Source organism: Drosophila subobscura, chromosome U (genome assembly GCF_008121235.1).
Source record: "Drosophila subobscura isolate 14011-0131.10 chromosome U, UCBerk_Dsub_1.0, whole genome shotgun sequence".
Taxonomy (NCBI): domain Eukaryota; kingdom Metazoa; phylum Arthropoda; class Insecta; order Diptera; family Drosophilidae; genus Drosophila; species Drosophila subobscura.
The window spans coordinates 25,529,853-25,549,552 of NC_048534.1; the positions used below are offsets into that span (position 1 = coordinate 25,529,853).

Consider the following 19,700-nt stretch of genomic DNA (forward strand, 5'->3'; position numbering starts at 1 on the left):
AGAAAAGTTAATAAATAATAGTAATAGCAAAAATAGTTCAAAAATAGGAATAGGATTCAAACAAAATGTTGTTTGATTTTAAATTCGTTTTAAGCTTTATTTATGCCTAGAACTCTGCAATTTTTGTAGCTTTTGGCACTTGGAAGCTGCACTTTGCACTTTGTACCCCCATTAGCCATGACATTTGTCTGATAGAGATGCGTGCACAATCACTCAGCGGTGGGCGTGACACCCGCCTACAATTATGAGCAAACGCCCACACTGCGATGCACAAATGTTCAGATTTTACTCAGTTCCACTCCCTGTGCGCGTCTCTATCCCCCCTTAAACCTTGTCTTTATCTAAAAACTATAAAATCCAAATTATGTACAGATTTCACAATCAATCAAAGTCATAAATGAAATGATTACAACAAAAAAGCAGAGAAAACAATTGATGGTAGAACTGATGCAAAGAGGGAATCCAAAATATGGCGTACAACCCCCACAAAAAAAGGAAAAACAACAAAAAAGCGGCACTAAATGGGGTTGAGAGAGCGGGTTCTGTGGCAAGGTGGCAAGGTGGCAAGGCGTAACAGCGTTCAATAATGATGAGTAATTGATAGTGACATAAACGGTTACCATTGGCAATATGTTGGCAGGGGAGTAGACCCCGTGGAAGGGTTACAATTGAATAGGGGTTGGGCCGGGGGTGAACAGCCCAGCCAGCAAGTGTTAATAATGATAGCGAAAATGCCCTTTTTAACCCTTTTTTTGGCACATTTTTTGCACATTTTTTTGGGTAAAAAAGTCGCAAAAACTACACAAAACAATTCTCACTTTGGGCAGTCTATAAAAATGCAATTGCCTAACCCTTTCCCCCTCCCTCTCACTCTCTTATCTCCACTGATTTATAGTTTTTGCAGGAACAACAAGCTGTCGTGGCAAAGCAATATTAAATCCCTGGTATCTACGGCCCGCCGAGGGCTTCGGATATCATAATTACAACGGAAAGGGCAATGGCAGCCGGGACATCAACAAGGATGTGCTTGGGACACACATGACTTCCGCACTCTCGGGTGAGGGTGGAGGTGGAGGCCAGACATGTCTGCTGCCGGCTTCATCATATTTTGGCATGGAAACCCTACAGCAACAGCAACAGCAACCACAACAGAAATCCCTGCCAGACTTTCTAATACCATTGCATGAAATTATGTTCCAACAACATCATTATCAGCAGAGAGCAGCGCAGGCCACCACCATGGGCACATTAATTAATAGTCTGCCGCACGGCTTGGGGGTGTACCCCCAGCAGTCCTCTGGCCAGGACAGACCCGAGACAACATTCAAGTCATTAACCCCAACGAGGCAGGGACCCAACGGTGAGCACTTGTTCGTGCGGCACTTTCACGAACGGGATCGCCTCATTCGTGCACATCAGCTGAAGCAGCAGCTATTGCGTGACGAGGAGGAGCCCCTCCTCCAGGAGGAGCAACAGCAGCCACAACGGACAGCAGCCCCACCGCCGCATAACCATCATTGGCATGGTGTCGTCTATGATGGCAATGGCCATGCCAGGAAGCTGCCAGCACAGCAGCAGCAGCAGCAGTCACAGCTCCCACCGACTCCACAGCCCACCGTCCAGCCAGTGCTGACCTCCGCCTCTGATGCGACGGAGCCGCCCAAGGACCTCTTCATTTACGAGCAACCAGCAAATGGACGACAGTGTCGTGCCGCCAACAAAGGTAAGTTTTATGCGCAACCCCACCAACAATTAGCTGAGGGGTGAAGGGTGGGAAAGGTCTTGGGTTAAGAGTTCGAGGGGAAGTGTGGATTATTATATTGAATAAATGGGGAGGCCCAGGGAAGATTTTGAGGCAGTTTCAAGAGTGGTAGAAGTTTTTTTTCAAACTATTTTATAAGTGTAAATAAAGCTATTTAGGCTTACAGAAATTATAAAAACTAATAGACAGTGTCAAAAACAAATTTCTAGCTCCTTCTGGCATAGCTTTACACCATTTTCAATACTCACTCCTCAAATATACCTTCCACGCCTCCTTGAGGCCGCTTTTGTGCACCTTTTGTTTCCATTTGCTGCACCCAAATATGTGTAGAGACACTCTTAGATGATCTTCAACTAAATACAATTATTTTGCGAACATTTCTACTGAATATTTACACCAATTTCCACACTCACTCATGTAATATTCCTCCCAGTTCTCATTGAGTCCTGCATTTGTTCACCTATTCCCTCCCTTTTGCTGCTCTCAAATCCCTTAACCATCGACCCAAGCCCAAACCCAAACTACAGCAAAAATTCAACTCAATTACAAGCGCTCCACCTAATACAGAAACATTTCAAAACCCAAACCCAAGGAAAGAATAGAGTCCTCCCCCACATCTTCGATTGCCAACATACAAACTCCATTTAAAATCACTAAAATATTAATAAATGTTAACAAAAGTGCGAACCAAAATATGCGTGAAAATTCTCAAGTACATCGCAACCTTTACAACTTTATTTAATGGAATTTAAAACCACTTTGTCTGCCCCACTGGGGGGGTGGAACAGACCAAAAAGGTTGCTTGCGGCGCAGAACACAAAAAAAAACCCGAACCACAATTGCATGAGGTAAGCATCTAACCTTTGACAGGGACACATGGAAAGGAAAAACTTTACAAAAATTCACCCTCACGAAAAGTGAAAAAAGTAAAATCCAAAGGGAAAGCTCTAACTCGAAACCTCGTGCTGGTGTCAGTACCAACTGTGACCCCGGTACTCTGAGCAGCTTATGGCCAATTGAGCCACTGCCTCAGGGGGTACCGCATTCTCCATGGGGTGGCACGGACACACCGGTACTCACCCCAGCCGAAAAAAAGTCCACTCTGATGAAGTAAATCCAATAAAAACGCTTTACAAGCTGTAAAGCAAAGATCATAAATCCATTTTGAACCCGCCAAGCGCCAGCAGCCACCCGCCGCCATTCAAATGCGATTTACATTTTTTACACGAATCAAAAATGGTTGCGCCAAGGGCACAAGGGTTAGATTTGCATAGATTTATTTGTGGTAGAGTTGGGTGGAAGGGAAGTTGCGAGGAAATGTGTAAAATGGCGTTAGACTTGAAGTCATTTTTAATGGAGCTTATTAGAGGGGTGGGCAGAAGTTCCTAAGTTTGAAATAACAGGCAGAATTTGAGTGGAGTTAAATGTAATCAAACTTAAAAAAGAATTGCCTCAGCATGCAAAAAAAACACTAAAGGTGCAATATCTATTGGAATTAAGTACATTTTATATCCTTTACCAAATGATTCGAAGTCCAAGCCATGAGTTCCAAACATCTAGTCGCAAATCATAGTAGCCCATGGAGATCCTTGAAATCCCCTCTTCACAGTTCCTGCAACCTTGCATACAAAATATCTCTAATTTTTCCCATAGCTTCTTAAGTTTCTAACAGTCCGTAAGAAATAACGGATTTCTTATGAAACTCTCAATTTTCGACCCAAAATGGGTTAAGCGACAGGCACAGGCATCGACACATAAATCAACATGTCTACGGTAGATCGGATGAAAGAATTGTACCAAAATTGTGAGAAAATTGTGCAAAAATTCCGTTAGATATCCCGTACTTAATCAGAGTCCCAGCACCCAAAGAAAAAAAGGAACCGCAATTTTTTCTGCCCTTTTCTCACCCTCCACGCTGCTAACAAAAAAATCGCACAAAAAATCACCCAAAATGTACTTTTTGGGTGCGCCTTTTGTTCAATTTGAATTTCTTTCAATTTCAAGCGATTTTTACCTTAAAAAATTACGCATTATTGGGGTACATTCACCCTTAGGTAGGACCATGCGGCCAAGGGGTTGTTGCCTATCCCTGTGTATGTGTCTCTCTCTCTTTCTCTCTTTCTCTCACTCTTGTGTGTGTGTTTTCCTTAGAGCTAAGCTGTGGAAGATCGTCGGTAATCCTCGACAGTGATCCTCATTTTTTACCCTTGAGTCTGTTGTCGTCTTTCATTTTTTTCTTGCCCGTTTTTTGTTCGTTTTCTTGCCCAAAAAATTGCGCGCAATTTTCATGGGCATTGTGCGAGAAGAAAAACCTACGGAAAATGCATTATTTTTCGGGCACTTTTGCGAAGGGTTGACAGCGATTTTCTGTGGCTGATTCCCCGCAAGGCAAGTCGAAATCAATAAACGTTAATAAATAACCCAAGACGGGGAGAGGGAAGGTTCCGCTTGGAGAGGAAGGATGCGGCGCCACAAATGCGGAAGTACGGAGGACATTTAGAGGCGGCCTTTTGTGCCTATGTCCTCTCCTCTATTGATTTCCGTTGGCTGATTTCCTCATCATCGATTTGTAGTCGCTTTCTCGGGTACTTTTTTGGGCCGCTTTTTGTGCTCTTCTTTGAAGTATTCTTTGGGTTGTTTCGGGATCTTTTTTTAATTTTTTGGCGCGCTATTTCTTTTTTTGTGTAAACAAATGAAAAGACTTGCAACTGTTTTTTGGAGGGAACTCCACAGCGAGAGGGTTCGCCCATTGGTGAAAAGATTTTCGATTAGGGGGAAGCTTTTAAAGACAATTTTGACAAGAATTAGTTAAGGGAAGTGGGAAGGAAAAGGGCCTATACAAGATGTGTCAACATGCAACTTCATAAAGGAACTCTTCAATCGTTTCCATATATTTTGTACAAGCTTTTTCCTACCACTTAAAGATTACAGAGATTCCAACTATTTTCAATGCATTTTCCTACAACTTAAAGATCTCATTTGAATTCCAATTTATGCAGAATTAAGTACTCTCCCGTCACATGCAAGGATTCTACCAAAATTAAAGCCCAAGCACACAGCCTCGAATTTCTACGAACCCCAAGTACTCGGCACTCGGCCACCCCATCGACAGTTCAGAAAACTAGAGAGAAGGAAAGGGCAGGGCAGATGTATAGCGACCCAATGCTAGTCTCGTCTTATTTGCTTAACGCAAATTGGTATGTCATTTTAATGCGTTGCAACAACAACAACAGGCAGAGAAGAGCAAGTCGCAGCGACAGGGGGAAATTTGTTGGAAAATGTTCGCTTGGCGTAAAAGTAAAACCACCCAAAACATTGTATGGAGCATGTTCCGGGTTTTTCTTTCTTGTTGGTGGGATGTCCTTGTCCTTGGCCCGTCTGTTTTCGTCATGCAAAGTGAGTGAGTGAGTGAGTGTGTGTGCGGTTTATCCTCCCCAGCCCCCTTGCCCATTGTGCCACCCACCCCCTTGTCCAAGGAGGCTGCCAAGCGTTTATTTTCTTGATTAATTTCAATGCCCAAAAAGTTTTCTGGCTTGCCCCTTCAATGTTGGACCATGTGCATAGTATCTTTCCTTCTGATACCCAGTGGTGGTAGTTATGGGCTAAAATCTATGTAAACCCTTTCGAAAACTTATCAAAAACGTATTAAAACGCGAACTAAAAAAGTATTCGCAAACAGCCATGCCAAAAATAAGAGAAACGCCCAATGGATATCTCTTAGTCGTATAATTTACTCCACTAACCCTCGATCTTTCCCATTGCAACTGTATACCATGTGACTACCCAGTCCTTGTCCTGTCCTGTCCTATTCTATCTTATCCTGCCCTGTCCTCTGCTGTCCTCTACCGTCCTGTCTGGTATGTCCTGGCCCTGTCTGCTTTTGGCAAATAATCAAATTGCCCAGACACCGCCCAGAAACTTCAGGGGCGAAAAACTATCCAAAGTGAGGAACTGTTTATCTTTTGTCTCCCAGTGACAAGTTTAATCAGCAGCAGAAAAGGATAAATAACTATTGAAATTAGTTGGGGGGTTGGAACTTTGGCACTGCCTATTGCCTATTGATTTTTCTGCATTTTCTTTTCCTACCTAAATCATTTTGGCACTTTAATGTGTTGAAGGCGAGACCATGAGCGTGTCCAAGTGGGAGTCAAAGTTCTGTGCATTCTGCGGCAGAACAACATTAATTTTGCAGTTTTAATTAAAACGTTTCAGGCGAAAACGGGAAATGTCGGTAGACGACTACAGGAAATAGCATACGCAGAAAGGGACTTGCTCTCGCTCTCTTTCTACGCCTCTCTTTGCTTGTTTCACTTGCGCTCAGCGCAAAGCTTAAGCAAAAGCAGAGAGGAAGTGCAGTTACAGTCCCAGGCAAAGTCATAATCATAAAATGTCGACGCTGTCACCAGAGCTGCATAAGCTTTCTCTCACACACAGTGCTGCTCCTCCCTTCTCCTTCCCTTCCTTCTGCACTTGCTGCAAAAAAAAAACAAAGAAAAAGCACACGTGAAACAAAGCGAGCAAGAGAGAGAGAGAGCGAGCGCCACAACACTTGTTGTAATTACTCTCGCCCAAGCCCAAGTCCCAGCCGAAGTCTCAGTCGCTGTCTCAGTCGCCTTCTCAGTTCAATGGCTGCGCTGATGTTTATATGAATGAGTTTTGTGTTTATATAATCACACCGAAATGCGAAATGCGCCACTTGATGGTCGGGACTGCAGGGCAGATGGAGCAGGGATTTCAGAAGGATGCTGAGCACAGTACTCGCACAGTGGAACGGGTAGGATACATAAATGCATTCATATACATATATACATGTACAAGTGTATGCAATGCATGTAAATATTTCAATACCTGCATAGACAAGCAGCAGTTGCAGTTGGTAAGTGAGTTATGAGATTTACATTAGAAGAATGAGTTTTTCATGATAATAATTACAATTTGAATAATTTTTGTATTTAATAAATAAACTGTAATTTAATGTAATTTGCAAAACTACTAACTTCTAGAGGTCTTTTTCTGCCAAGAAAACTGGCTGACAATAGGTCAATGACCAGAACAAATAAACAAAGAAATTTGTTAATATGTTTGTGAAAGAACCTATTATGGAAATTTGTGTACTATCCTGACACTGCCTCGCACTATGAGAGTAAAATAGAAACAGATAATATTAACATTTTACACAAAAATCTACATTTCCAAATAGATAAGTAAAAATGTATAATTTCGACATTTAAATCTCAGCAAACTAAGAAAAGTGCAACAAACTTTTGTAAATGAGAAAAATCACAATCGATAGCACCAAACTACCGCAAAGTGCAAAGTATAATATGGAACTTATATCGAACACTGCCCAGAACAATGCAAAAACAAAAAAAAGAAAAGAAATAAACTCATTAAAAACGGAACTTTCTGAAGGCAATCTCCCTAAAGTTGGGACCTCCAATGCAACAATACTTTCCATATAAATTTGCTCCTGCTACATATATGTATACAGCAGAAGCAGACACCTTCTGGGGAGCACATAAGACCACCGCCGTCCCCCTTTTGACCCACACTTAATTATGATTTACGTGGCACTGGCAGCGGGTGGGAGCAGGCAGAGATATGCAAACGGCAACTGCGCAAGAAGAAACCACGAAACGAGCCCCAACGCGAGCCCCCTCCAATGTCTCCAATCCCTGCCTTCTGGAACTGCATAATAAGTACATAGGCCACACCCATTCCGGAGGAGAAGTCAACTTGTGGCCTATGCTAATGCAGGAAAATGTGCAGGGGAAAGCGCAACAATAGAGTTGTGCAGAACAGAGAGTGAGTGCAGGAGAACGGACACTGCAGGCGAGGCGACAAAGAATACGTTCCACACTCAAACTCACAGACACGAAAACACTCTCAAGCCGACTCAACTAACGGTGCATGCAGCGGGCCAGGGTTGAATGTGGAATGGAGTGGAGTGAAGAGCAGCGGAGAGAAGAGAGTAGAGTGAGTGAGTGGCGCTGGCAACAACAAAGAAAACCAGGAATAGGAAAAACTGCTGCAAATCATAAAGCATATCACACACACACAGGCAGGCAGACACACACGCAGCCAGAGACGGTAGAGCGACAGAGCGAGTGAGAGAAAGAATGAGTGAGCAATGCATTGCACATAACGGGTCGGTCGGTCCGACTGGCACTCGGTCTGCTGTCAGTTGCACATTCGGAAAACGAAGCTAGCAGGAGAAGGTCGGGTCGAAGGCAAAGGCAAAGAACACTAGCAAAAGAGAAACGAAGCAAAGTAAAAAACCGTAAGAACTAACTGCGACGACGACGACGGTAATTCCAAAAAAAAAAAGACTTTAAACACGTGCGTGCATGTCGAGTGTTGGTTGTCGTGCCTGCTGCTGGAAGTGAATGTTTCAAGTGCCAACTAAATTTGAATAAAATTTGACTATTTGTGAAGTGAACTAAAAAACTGCAACAATATGATGGTGCTACAGCAGCAACAGCGGCGACTTTGGGCTGCCAGCAATGCCAACACGGCCACAACAACAACAAACAGCCAACAGCAGACCGCGGATCATGCGGAACATGAAAATGCAAAGGCGGCAGAACAATGTGAGTTTCAAGGTTGCCAGGCAGCGCCAAAAAATGGGTTAATGTATTCCAATGAGGGTTGCCCCCAAAGAAGACAGGGGTAGTGTCAAAATGGAGCTCAGATTTGCATGTGGAATATTTAATATTTAAATTGGAACAAATATTTAGATAATATTTCTAAATTTAAAATAATACTCTAGAAAAGTCCCTTAGGTTTATACATTTGAACGCTAAGGGAACCTAAATAATTGGAGTTCCAATTGCAGAAATGTTTTGCAGATGTAAGTTGATAAATGTTGAACCTTTAGGCGCTTTTCGGTGGTTTTCCATAATTGTACAAATGTATTAAATAATATATTAAGCATTATTATTCATGCATAAAGGATTCTCCCAAAAAAACACACAAATCGAAGATAATTTATGGGAACTCTTACCTGTTAGCCCCGGAATCTTTCACTTTCTCAAGCAATAAATTTCCTCTAAGTAGAGTAGATACAAAGAAAGGAACAATTCGAGCATGCACAAAGGACACCGATGATGATTACACGCCCACACATTAGCATTACAGAACGGGTCCTAGAACCTTATGGTATAGAAGATCTCCGAGCACACACAATTTCCCTATCAGATGAACGATTTCATGGGGGGTTTGGCAATAGATTTTTAGACGATGTCCGGCTGGGAGAGGTTCGGGTTGGGCAGCAGCTGTCCTTGAGTCTCCCACTGTGCGAGCGTGTGATCGGAGTCGTCGCCTGAGTCTTCCTTCTCCTCTGTTTACATTTGCATCCTGGCAGTGTCCTTTTTACCTGTGCAGCAGGCCGTCTTTTTTTGTGTGTCTGTGGGTATTTTGCATGAGAACAAAAGAACAAATGAAACGAAACGTTTTTTTCCTGCTTATTTCATGGCATTTCTTTTTCCTTTCTTGAGTCTTTTAAGGTTGCATTTTTTAAGGGAAATATGCCTAAAATACGATTTGCCTGCCTGCCTGTAGCGTAGCATTTTGTGGTAACAAAAGCGAAACCAAATTAGCCACAAAAAGCCAATTTTTTGTGTAATTACAACTAAGCCGAAGGTGCAGGGAGGCACTGCGAAAGACAATGCAGATCATCCGCGCAGATCCTTTGACTAATGCCACTTGTTATCCTCCCTTCCATACCAAGACGGGGGGAAAACCTTCAAAGCTCTGTCCCCACCAGCAATCACACAAGAGAAAATCCATTACACGACCACAATGTCCGAGCGAGTGTCCGAACGGGTAATCTGTATATTTATATTCTCCTGCCCCTGGTGGACATTATGCACAAGGATTCCCCAATATATTGTCGTAAAAATATGTTACTTTCTTCGCTCCTTTGCTGTTGTCCTGCTTGGCTACTACTTTGCTTACGCCCCCGAGGGAGCTATAAATTTAATATCTACTTTGCAAAACAAAAAACCAAATGGCACACACACAACACAGAAAAAAAGGGACTGGACAGCACTGGACACGGATGGACAGAGTGAGAAATGTGGGGAGGGATTTTGGCATTCATTTGTGAGTGAGTTAGGGCTTGACTTTGGGAATGACAAAAAAATAAAAGAAAAGAGAAGAGAGTCATTGCAGATGGAAATTAGTTTGGTGCAAAGATAAATACATAAAAATAGTTAAGCAGTGTGTGAGCAGAAATCTCTTACCACTTTTCCAAGGGAAGTGAGAAAGTGTGGCGAAAACTACCCAAAAAGCATTCAGGATAATAAAGTGCAGCGGAAATGGATCCCTAAAACGAAAACTTCACAACAGTCGCCACGACTGGCAATACATTACAATTTTGCATGTTATATAAGCCATAAGAAAAATGTGTTATGTGCAAATTCCTAATGGACATTTTACGAGCCAGACAAGACATGAAATGGCAACACACCCACACTCTCCTTCCATTTCCTTTCAGCAGTCAGTTCTTGGAGCAGAGAGTACTGTCCAGTCAGAGCACAACGTGCTGTCCACTTCTGTCTTCAAATTGAACTTTGCATTTGCCTTTTCCTTTTCCTTAAATATTATTAAAAATTTAAACACAAATTTTCCTCTCTTTTCATTGCAGTTATGCGACACATGTCCAACTCACCCACACCGCCATCGCCGCTGCGTTCGCTATCAGGTAAATATGAGGCTAATCCTTGGTCACCATTGAGCAGGCATGTCCGGCTACAACTTGGCTCCTGCTCCTGCTCCTAGATCCTACTTTTGACTCGTGTCGGAACGTGGCTACTTTGTGGCCAAATTGATTACTCACACGCGCTGCATTGGCCACAGACAGACCATTTTTATAGTTCTCTCTCTCATTTTGCAATATGCAATCATCCCCGTACCCCAATATGTACCTCCATCGAGTAGAGTGCCCCTCAACCCCTGTGGCACTGTTCGGTTGGGTTTGTGCCCCTGCCTTTTGGCACGGCTTAGGTAGTAGCTCAAAACTCTGAGGCTGGAAGTGAGGCTAAAGTCTGAGGCTGAAAGTGAGCCTGAAGTCTGCTGCTTGGAGTTGGGTCTTTCTGTGGTAATGAGGCATTAGGTCTAGGGATACCAATAGATACCAATTGATACTCCTAGAGGTGCCGTTGAGGGACTGACTATCTGCGGCCAGCACGTGACTGAAGTGAGGCTGAGCTCAGAGCAGCAGACGACTTTTGGCTTGGCCATAAAAATAAATTTGGGAATTTAAAGTGTCAAGAAAGGAGTAAGGTAGGAAAAGGGGTGAATGAAGTGGACAAACTCGAGGATTAAGATAATATTTCACACACAAAATTACAGCTGTAGAATGTGGAAATGTTAGAAAATCTTATATCCCATCAAAGGTGAAATTTCGGCATATTTTTTGCACATAAATTCTCAAAATTAATGACACGTAAAACTGTTCCCCTGCCAGTTAATTTAGTTTAATAAATTAGGAAAATTTCTGCTATTGTTATACATTCGAAAATTGTCGAATTTCCCCCTGCCACCTCCAACCATTTCCACTGAAAACTCCACAAATCAAATGTTTCCACCCACACAGCACGCGGCGCAGTGCCCGTTCCAAACAACCCCCAAAGAGGCACATACATACATACACGCTTACATACATATTTACATACACTTATACATATTCGTACATCACAGATGATCCTTCTTATTGTAGTTCCCTCTGCTCTTTTGACCTTCTAGCCTCCCTCCCTCGCCTGACCCCTCGCCTGACCCTCTTTGGCACGCAAATAAATAAACAAACAAAAACAACAACAGCAACAACAATTTGTCAAAATGTAAATTTTGCTCAGTGGCGGCGCATTTAAATGATTGCTGGGCTATTATGTCAGGAGATGCGGAACCCAGGATCCTGCAACCCCTAACAAAGTGCAACTAATCTATGCAAAAACATGCAAGGGGCAAGGGGCGCATTCCACCCCATTTGAATATCATCTGAGGGCGCATTAACAGGGTTGCCATCCCGATTGTGAAATGGCAATTAAACTTGCATTTTTATTGGTTTACACAAATTATGCGAGAGAGTCAATAGGGTGCCCTGCCAGCCCATTATGCATATTCAAATGTGTCACAACAGCGGCAGGGAAGAGGCACATAAAAAAGGGTTGCACGCTAAAAAACTCAAGTGGCAAACTGTTGATTCCCGAACCCGATTCAGGGTGAACCCCGAAGCCGGAACCCTGTTTAACATATCATTTGAATAGCGCTGAGGTGTGAAGGAAGGGCTTACCCACAGCGAAGGGTTACCTTACCCCTCTGCTCTTTTTTTATATTTTGAGTGCTGCCACTTGTTGCTGCCCCTCTTTTGCCGTTATTCAAATTGAAAAGGATTTGGCTTGCGTGAAGTTAATTGCGGCGGAGCTCACTTGAAAGGGGTAATTCGTTTGCCAGGATATTATAATCAGCGGCTTTGATTGGGTGTTTCAATCGCTGATTTTTTTAAGTTGCTGCTGGAGGCGTTTCGAGGGCGTTTCGTGTGTGGGGCATGCAAACAGGCAGTAAAGGATTCCATATGTGCACTGTACACCTTTATAATGAAGGAGTTGAGGGAGCTGAAAGGCGTGACAAGCTGTTGATTAGGGCCTTAAGTTGTGGAGTAATGAAAGGAGTGTACGAGCTGAGAGTCACGGCTGCTAATATTTGGGAAATTAAGGAGGGGAGGGCTATAAAAATTAGAATTGTTTGCCTAGAATGGAGTTGCTTTACTTCTCCGATGTGTACTTCTTAAGGAGCTTAATTCCATGGCAAATCCTTCACAAAATAAACCAAAACACTTAACCAAAAAGCCACTTCCCCCTTTAATTTCTGACAGACTTTTCCGAATATCAAATTCTGAAAGTGATTTTTTCGCTGACTCATACAATATGCAGATAAAATGCATCAGATATACCAAAAATAATTGGATTGCCAATCTGTCGCTCTCTCTCAGAGTGCACTCTCTCTCTCTCTCTCTCAACGTCGCTTTGCATCTCTCTGGTCATATCTTTCCCATAAATCGGAACGCACTTTGGCCCAGAGGCGCTGCTAGAAAAACCAACCCCTAAAACTGCATGACAGAGGGGGGCGAAAGAAAAGAGTACAGAATACAGAATCAAAGAGAAACAAAACGGGCAACACTTCATTTGTCAGTGGAAACATTTCACACATTGAGGCGGCATTGTGGCAGGACCTGGCAGGATAACACAGCTGCTGCAGAACACAGACACAGACATCACCTGGTTCGAGTTTCAGGGATCGCTGCAGGCGCATTTGCCCCAAGGCACAAAGGATCACCAATAAAAGGAATTCCAGTCGCTCTCTCGCGCTCCGTGTGTCTTCCTTTTGGGCCCCTGTAGCTGGGGCAACTTGCTCCAGCTCCAGCAGCTTCTTGACTTTTCTTTTCACAAAACAATGCAACATTTGAACCCTTTTTTTGGTAGCTCTCTTTACCCAGTGGCAAGTTGCAATCAGAGTTCCAATCACTTTCCCTCCCGACTGGTGCAACGTTGCAGCATTTGAATCGAATTGTTTAAAATCCAAAGAGAAAAACTGTCCTGGAGGGTTGGAAAAATCCTCCATGCAAAAAGGGTGACAAATTTGTTGGTCTAACCCTTAGATGTTGATTCGCATTTTCTGACTGGTTTTTCGATTCGTTTCCTTTGGCCTAATTATGGCGTATATAACTTTTGCTAGGAGTCGTAAAAACAGCTGCCCACATGCCATTTCAAAGTTTCACATTCACCCGCATTCGAAACGATTCGTAAGCCTCTAAAATCAGCTCCCACATGGGGTGGAATATCCTATCCTAAAACTATCATTGATACTCGTATATCTTCTTTTTTTGCGTGTCTGAAATCAGTTAAAGCGCTTAATTTTGTTCCCTTGTTCTTGTTTTTTGTGAGGGAAAGTGTTGCTGGTTTTTTTTTTGTTGATTTTTGAATGCGATTTGGTTTAAAATGGCAGAAAAGTGTTTTTTTTTGTGACGGAAATGCTTGCTAATGTTTTGTCTAATTTTGGAAAGCGGTCTAAAATATGTGAAATATATTCAAATAGTTGAAAACATTTTGCTGGATTTTTCAGTAATATTTATATGAGTTCTTCCATGGTTCAGGAAGCCTCTGCGTTGACTCCAATTGGAGAAATGTTTGTTTTAATGCGAATTAAATATAAAAAATAGTTCAAAACAAATTTAAAAATATTTATTCAGCTTCCTCGAGCTCTTCACACTCCCAACAATTATTTTATTTGCTTCAACTCCACCTCAATCCATTTTATTCTCCACTTCCACTTCCATTTCTGATCTTTGATCTCTGGTTCATATTTCGCCTGTCGGATGCGCCCATCTTCATAAATTCTTCAACCATTCTCTCCTCATCTAAATCAATAATTTTCCGTTTGTACAAATTATGAAATCCGAGCTCTGCTGCGCATAATCGAAAAAAGACAAAGGACGAAGGAAGAAAGCTTCCTGCCCGATTGCGACGTGCTGCCCTCTGATGTTGGGCTATTTTTCAATTATTATGCATGATTGGGTTTTCAACATTGAACTTGGGTACTGAGGGGGGTGGGAGGAGTACAGGACTTGTGCCACAAAGGCGAGCGAGCGAACGAACCCTTCCGCTTGAGCGTTTATCGTAGCTAACCGCAGCACCAGGCAGACATTGGACAGGATAGCAAAAGGATGGCCAGTCCATTCAATTGGAAGATTGAATAAAATTTGCCTTAAAAAGGCTGTGGAGAAGACAATGTGGCAAAAAGTCGAAGTGGGGAATACTCTTACCGGAGGAAGGTAAAATGTGGGATATTGATTAGATGTCGAAGAAAGGGAAAAACTTTACCAGAAAGGAGAGAGAGAGAACTAAAAACTTTCTAATAATAATGATTATTGTAATTAGTTGAAATTGAACAATTTTTAGTGGCAGTTTAAAGACATTTTTGATTACTCTTTTGCCATTTTAAAAATCTTTTTAAATCAATTATATTTTTGTGTTTAGTCATTCTTGCAAGAGGTCTAAAATAATTACTTCACAGCTGCCTATAAGTAATGAGAAAGATTCTAGAATTGTTTCCTTTGCTTCAGCTCTTTCTTCCATCTTTGGGCGATCAATCATAGCTGCCATAAATTCCCCTAAGCTACCATAAAATCACACATACGCTTTGCCATACTCTCTAAAATAGCTGCAGAAATATTGAAAAAAAAGTCTTGTGCAGTTTTTTTGGTTAGAATGAAATTATGCTGTCCGAGTGGGGCTACTTGAACTTCATTGAGTTGGAAAATTGAAAAGCAAACTACACACACACATACACACACATAGAAATTTATCTCATGGCAATCTTCCTCTTTTTACTTACAGACTGTGGCAAAAGCTTCGAGGAGGAGGAACCAGAGCTCGGCGACTGCGAGCTGCCACAGAATCTGAGCAGCAAGCGGCAGGCCAGGGAGCTGGATGCCGAGTTGGAGAACGAGGTGCTAAATCTGGCGCCGCCACCAAAGCGAGTGGCGCTGACCACGCCGCTGCAGGTGGAAACAAAGCCGCTCGAGGCGGAGGAGCAGCAGCTGGAAGCGGAGCCGGACCAGGAACCGGGTGCGGTGCCACCACAGTCGCTGCTGGACTTTGCCCCAGGCCACATGCAACAGGCGTTGCAGCTGCAGCTGCACAGCTACATCGAAATGGTGCGGCAGTTGGCGCCGGAAGCTTTCCCCAATCCCAATTTGGCCTCGCAGTTTCTGCTGCAAAATTCGCTGCAGGCGCTGGCCCAGTTTCAGGCGCTGCAGCAGCTCAAGCAGCAGCAGAGGGAGGATCAGTCCCAGCGGGAGGAGATGCAACAGCAGCATCATCCCCTACAGCATTACTCCACGCCACTGTGCAAGTCTCCTCTGAGAAGTCCCTCCCTCAGTCCCGTGCCGCGCCACAGCAGCAGCAAGTCGCAGCAGCGAACGCCACCGAACACCAACAGCCTGGGCATGAGCAGCACCGTGATGACACCCAACACCCCCAGCATGCAGCTCCACCAACTCCACACATCCACCTCCACGAGCACGCCCAAGCCACCAAGCGGCATGACTGTCGCCACTGCCATGGCCAAGCTGGAGCAGTCGCCCGAGGAAACCACCGACCTGGAGGAGCTGGAACAGTTTGCCAAGACCTTCAAGCAGCGACGCATCAAGCTCGGCTTCACCCAGGGCGATGTGGGCCTGGCCATGGGCAAGCTGTACGGGAACGACTTCTCGCAGACGACCATCTCGCGGTTTGAGGCACTGAACCTGAGCTTCAAGAACATGTGCAAGCTGAAGCCGCTGCTGCAAAAGTGGCTCGAGGATGCGGACACGAGTGTGGCCAAGTCCGGCGGCGGAGTATTCAACATCAACACAATGACCACCAATCTGTCCAACACACCGGAGAGCATACTGGGACGCAGGCGCAAGAAGCGCACCTCCATCGAAACGACAGTCAGGACCACGCTGGAGAAGGCCTTCAATATGAACTGCAAGCCGACATCCGAGGAGATTAATCAACTCTCCGATCGCCTGCACATGGACAAGGAGGTGGTGCGCGTGTGGTTCTGTAATCGCCGGCAAAAGGAGAAACGCATCAATCCCTCACTCGATCTGGACAGTCCAACGGGCACGCCGCTGAGCAGCCATGCCTTTGGGTACCCACCGCAGGCACTAAACATGTCCCAGATGCACCTCGAAGCGGGTTCCGGATCGCTCTGCGGTAGTTCCATCAGTTCGGGGGAGTGAATGTAGCCCTAGAACCTAGAACCCACCCAGATGTGTATATAGTCAGCTTATGAGTCGATAGTCGCGCTGTAACTCCAAAATCTTCCACAACATTCCATTGCTGTCTGTCTCTCAATCTCTCTCTTTCCATATCAAAAATCAAGCCATAGATAGTTTTTACATAGAGGAACCCTAGGTGATAGCCAAGTCGTATCAGTCAAAAATCCCTTACGAATTTATGAGTAGAATATATACATATATGTATCTGTATAATTCTGTGTACTATCCATTCGTAACTGCATGCAGCTCGTTCCTAGTTGTAACCCAAGACATCGGTGTATCCTGCATCCCCCCCCACTAGTTGTATTTTAATATAAAATATTATATATAGATATATATTGATATGTGTATGTATTTGTGTATACTTGATGTTGTTGTACGATGTCCAATTGTAAATTGATCTTGAACCACACACACAACAACCCACGCAGGATCCATCCTAATATTAACGATACAATTCAATAAAAACTATGCTGGAAAATGTATTTATTAAAAGATTGATGTGTAATTATTGGGGGAAAGGAAGGGGAGAAGGGTAAATATAAGCAAATGTGTGATTGAAACTCAGCTGAGACAATTGTCATATAAAGCGAATTTAGCATTAACTGAAGGAGCTACATTCATCCCTCCATATGGTGAAAGTGTAAGAGAAAACATTGGCTTTCAGCTAATAATCATTATATCTCGGAATGTAAGTACTGAAAAGCTTCTTAGAGCCCCGTAAAATGTGATTATGGTTAGGCAAAAGGACTCAGTTTCCTCGTCTTGTCTTGGCAAACTATTTTAGTAAAGGGAAATATAATTTCACGCTCTAAAAGTCAGTTTGATTCAAACCTAAAACAATATATTGTAAATATTTCTCTTCTCAGGATTGAATTATAATTTTTCCCTTCAGCAATCTCTTACCTTCTGCCACATAATTTCCTCCATCTGCCACTCCCACTACTTTCAAACCCGATTTAGCTTATTATTCAATTAGTTGGCAATATTTGTTGCCCATTTTGATTGGCTGTCGTGTGCCTTACACAAACTCGTACTTGAATCTCATTAGAAGCTGCCTGAATAAATATTCCAGCCGGTATTTAGTTAACTGATTTCCTTTTGGGCCCGCTTTGGAAGCGTTTGCCAGCCACGCGTCGAAAGGCAAACACGACCATTTTTTAATAAACTTCCTGGCAAGGACAACAAGGACAACGATCCACACCATCAACCCCTTTTTTGGTTGAGTGTGGATTTGTTGGATAAGAAATCACTTCATCTTCGGGCAGGCGACAGTCAATATGGCAATGGCAGTGGCACAGGGGCAAAGGGGCAACGGCAGACTGCAAACCCTTATTTGTATATTGAGGCAAGCGTGTAAATCCTTTTTTAGCAACCCCCAACCCCAAACCATACCCCGAGCAGCCGCACTCTGATTCGTTTAGGGCAGTTAAATGTGTGTGTGAGTGGCATGGGGCACGGGGCACGTATTTTCTAAAAAAAAAAGGATAGGCGGAAGGGTTTATGCCATCAATTCACACATAGTTATGTCATATGGTACACGGTTCTTTCTCCTTGGTCCCCTGTCCTCGGTGGTTGTTCCTTCTTGCTTTCGCTTTGGCATGTGGCCGTGGCACTATTTGATGTTCAGCCAGTTGTAGGCCATTGAAATCGCTTAAGCGAGTCAAGTCTCTGTCTCTGATGAAGATACTTTAATGGGAGTGCGCCAATAAAGTAGGTAAATAGTCGCGGTCTCTCTTACAGAATACTTATAGCGATGCGTGCGGAGGTTAGTATATATTTTAAATAATTGCAGAACTAAAGGTTGAATAATTTAATATTGAAATAATTTTTGGAGAAAGGCCACAGTCGCTGCTGGCTTCCTGCCAAATATGCCTGCCCCTGCAGATCTGCTCTTCTTTCACATTCCTGATATCTTAACCTTATCTTATTGCTGCTTTTATATATAAAATTAACAAAACTAATTACTAGCAATATGAAATATTTTGCGCTTCTTTGAAGGAGTGCAAAAATAAATCAACTAATAACAATTAAGATCGGCTCAGCCTACGCTGAAAAGTGATGAAGATGTACCCAGAATGCTCGTCACTGCACATTAAATTATGCCTGTTATGTGGACCGCAGCTGTACCTACAGCTTCATACTTTATGTTCATTAATTTCTTCAAGAAAAGGCACAGTTCTCCTACACTTACTCCCACATTTCCCCCCATTGCTTTCCACTTTTTTCAGTCAGCCCCAAGCTCTATGAATCCATTTTTAATCTCACCAGAAATTAAATCTCAACGAGCATGTGTTTACCCTATTTAATTTGCAGACCATTGAGCCCACACCACATCCACCACTCGATGAAACATACATCAAACGGAGTCCAAGCGGAGGCCTATCGATGCCCAGCACTCACCCATAATTGGCGGACACTCTGAGGACAGGGACCAACTCCTTGAATGTTATCAGTCCCGTGCAGACGTCGACTGTCCAACAACAAAAAAAGAAAAAGAAAAAGGACCAGAGATGTCTGCGAGCTACATATGTATAAACCAAAGAGGGAGAAGAAAATTTCAATTGCATGACCATATTCAAAATGCCTTAAGCCTTAAGTTCTCATCTGCTTCAGAGCTGGTACAGGAGTTGGTCCTTGGCAGCTCCTGAAGCTGCTCAAAGCGGGTTGATAAGCCCCGTGGGCTGGTGACTGGGTGGTGGACTGGTCTTTCGGGTGGTTGGAGATCGCCTGGCACAGATTTCTTTCATTCAACTTGTTGTTTGATAGATTTCTCCCGCTGCATTTGCAAATTGAATTTCGAGTCCAGAGAAATGTTTTATTTTTCTTGCCAGTCTGCCACTAGACGCTGCTCCACTTCATTTATAACAATTTAATGAAATTTTCGAATGCGTTTTCATAATACTGTTATGGCGCCTCGAACCATTAATCACTTGCTTCTTGGCAGGACTAACGAAAATTAAGTTTTCTTTGTGCTTTTCGTTTTGCGCTCTTCGTTTCAATGCTGGAATGCTGGATTTGGATGCCTTTTTCTTTGAGTGTTCCAATTTCGCTTTGTTGAGTAGCAGGCACAGGTTTTTCGGGGACATTTGTTAAAGCGAATGAGTTTTC

General features: G+C 43.3%; 1 protein-coding gene across 2 annotated transcripts; it reads left to right on the forward strand.

Annotated features, from left to right (window-relative positions):
• The first annotated feature begins 905 nt into the window (after window positions 1-905).
• LOC117901647 (POU domain protein 2-like) lies at window positions 906-17,054 on the forward strand. 2 transcript variants are annotated; one of them, XM_034812483.1, is made up of 3 exons: window positions 906-1,723; window positions 10,410-10,466; window positions 15,160-17,054. In XM_034812483.1, the coding sequence occupies exons 1-3, from the start codon at window positions 1,039-1,041 to the stop codon at window positions 16,548-16,550; spliced, it is 2,133 nt and encodes a 710-aa protein (XP_034668374.1). In that variant the 5' UTR covers window positions 906-1,038; the 3' UTR covers window positions 16,551-17,054. The 2 variants fall into 2 exon arrangements, with proteins under 2 accessions (XP_034668374.1, XP_034668375.1); XM_034812484.1 differs by lacking the exon at window positions 906-1,723 and adding an exon at window positions 7,941-8,352 and having other exon boundaries at window positions 15,160-17,050.
• Window positions 17,055-19,700: the final 2,646 nt, after the last annotated feature.

Excerpts from the sequence above, each read along its gene's own strand:
- LOC117901647 (XM_034812483.1), top strand. The coding sequence starts at position 1,039 with ATGACTTCCGCACTCTCGGGTGAGGGTGGAGGTGGAGGCCAGACATGT. Across the intron at positions 1,724-10,409 it reads GTGTCGTGCCGCCAACAAAG|TTATGCGACACATGTCCAAC; the intron begins GTAAGTTTTATG and ends TTTTCATTGCAG. Across the intron at positions 10,467-15,159 it reads GCCGCTGCGTTCGCTATCAG|ACTGTGGCAAAAGCTTCGAG; the intron begins GTAAATATGAGG and ends TTTTACTTACAG.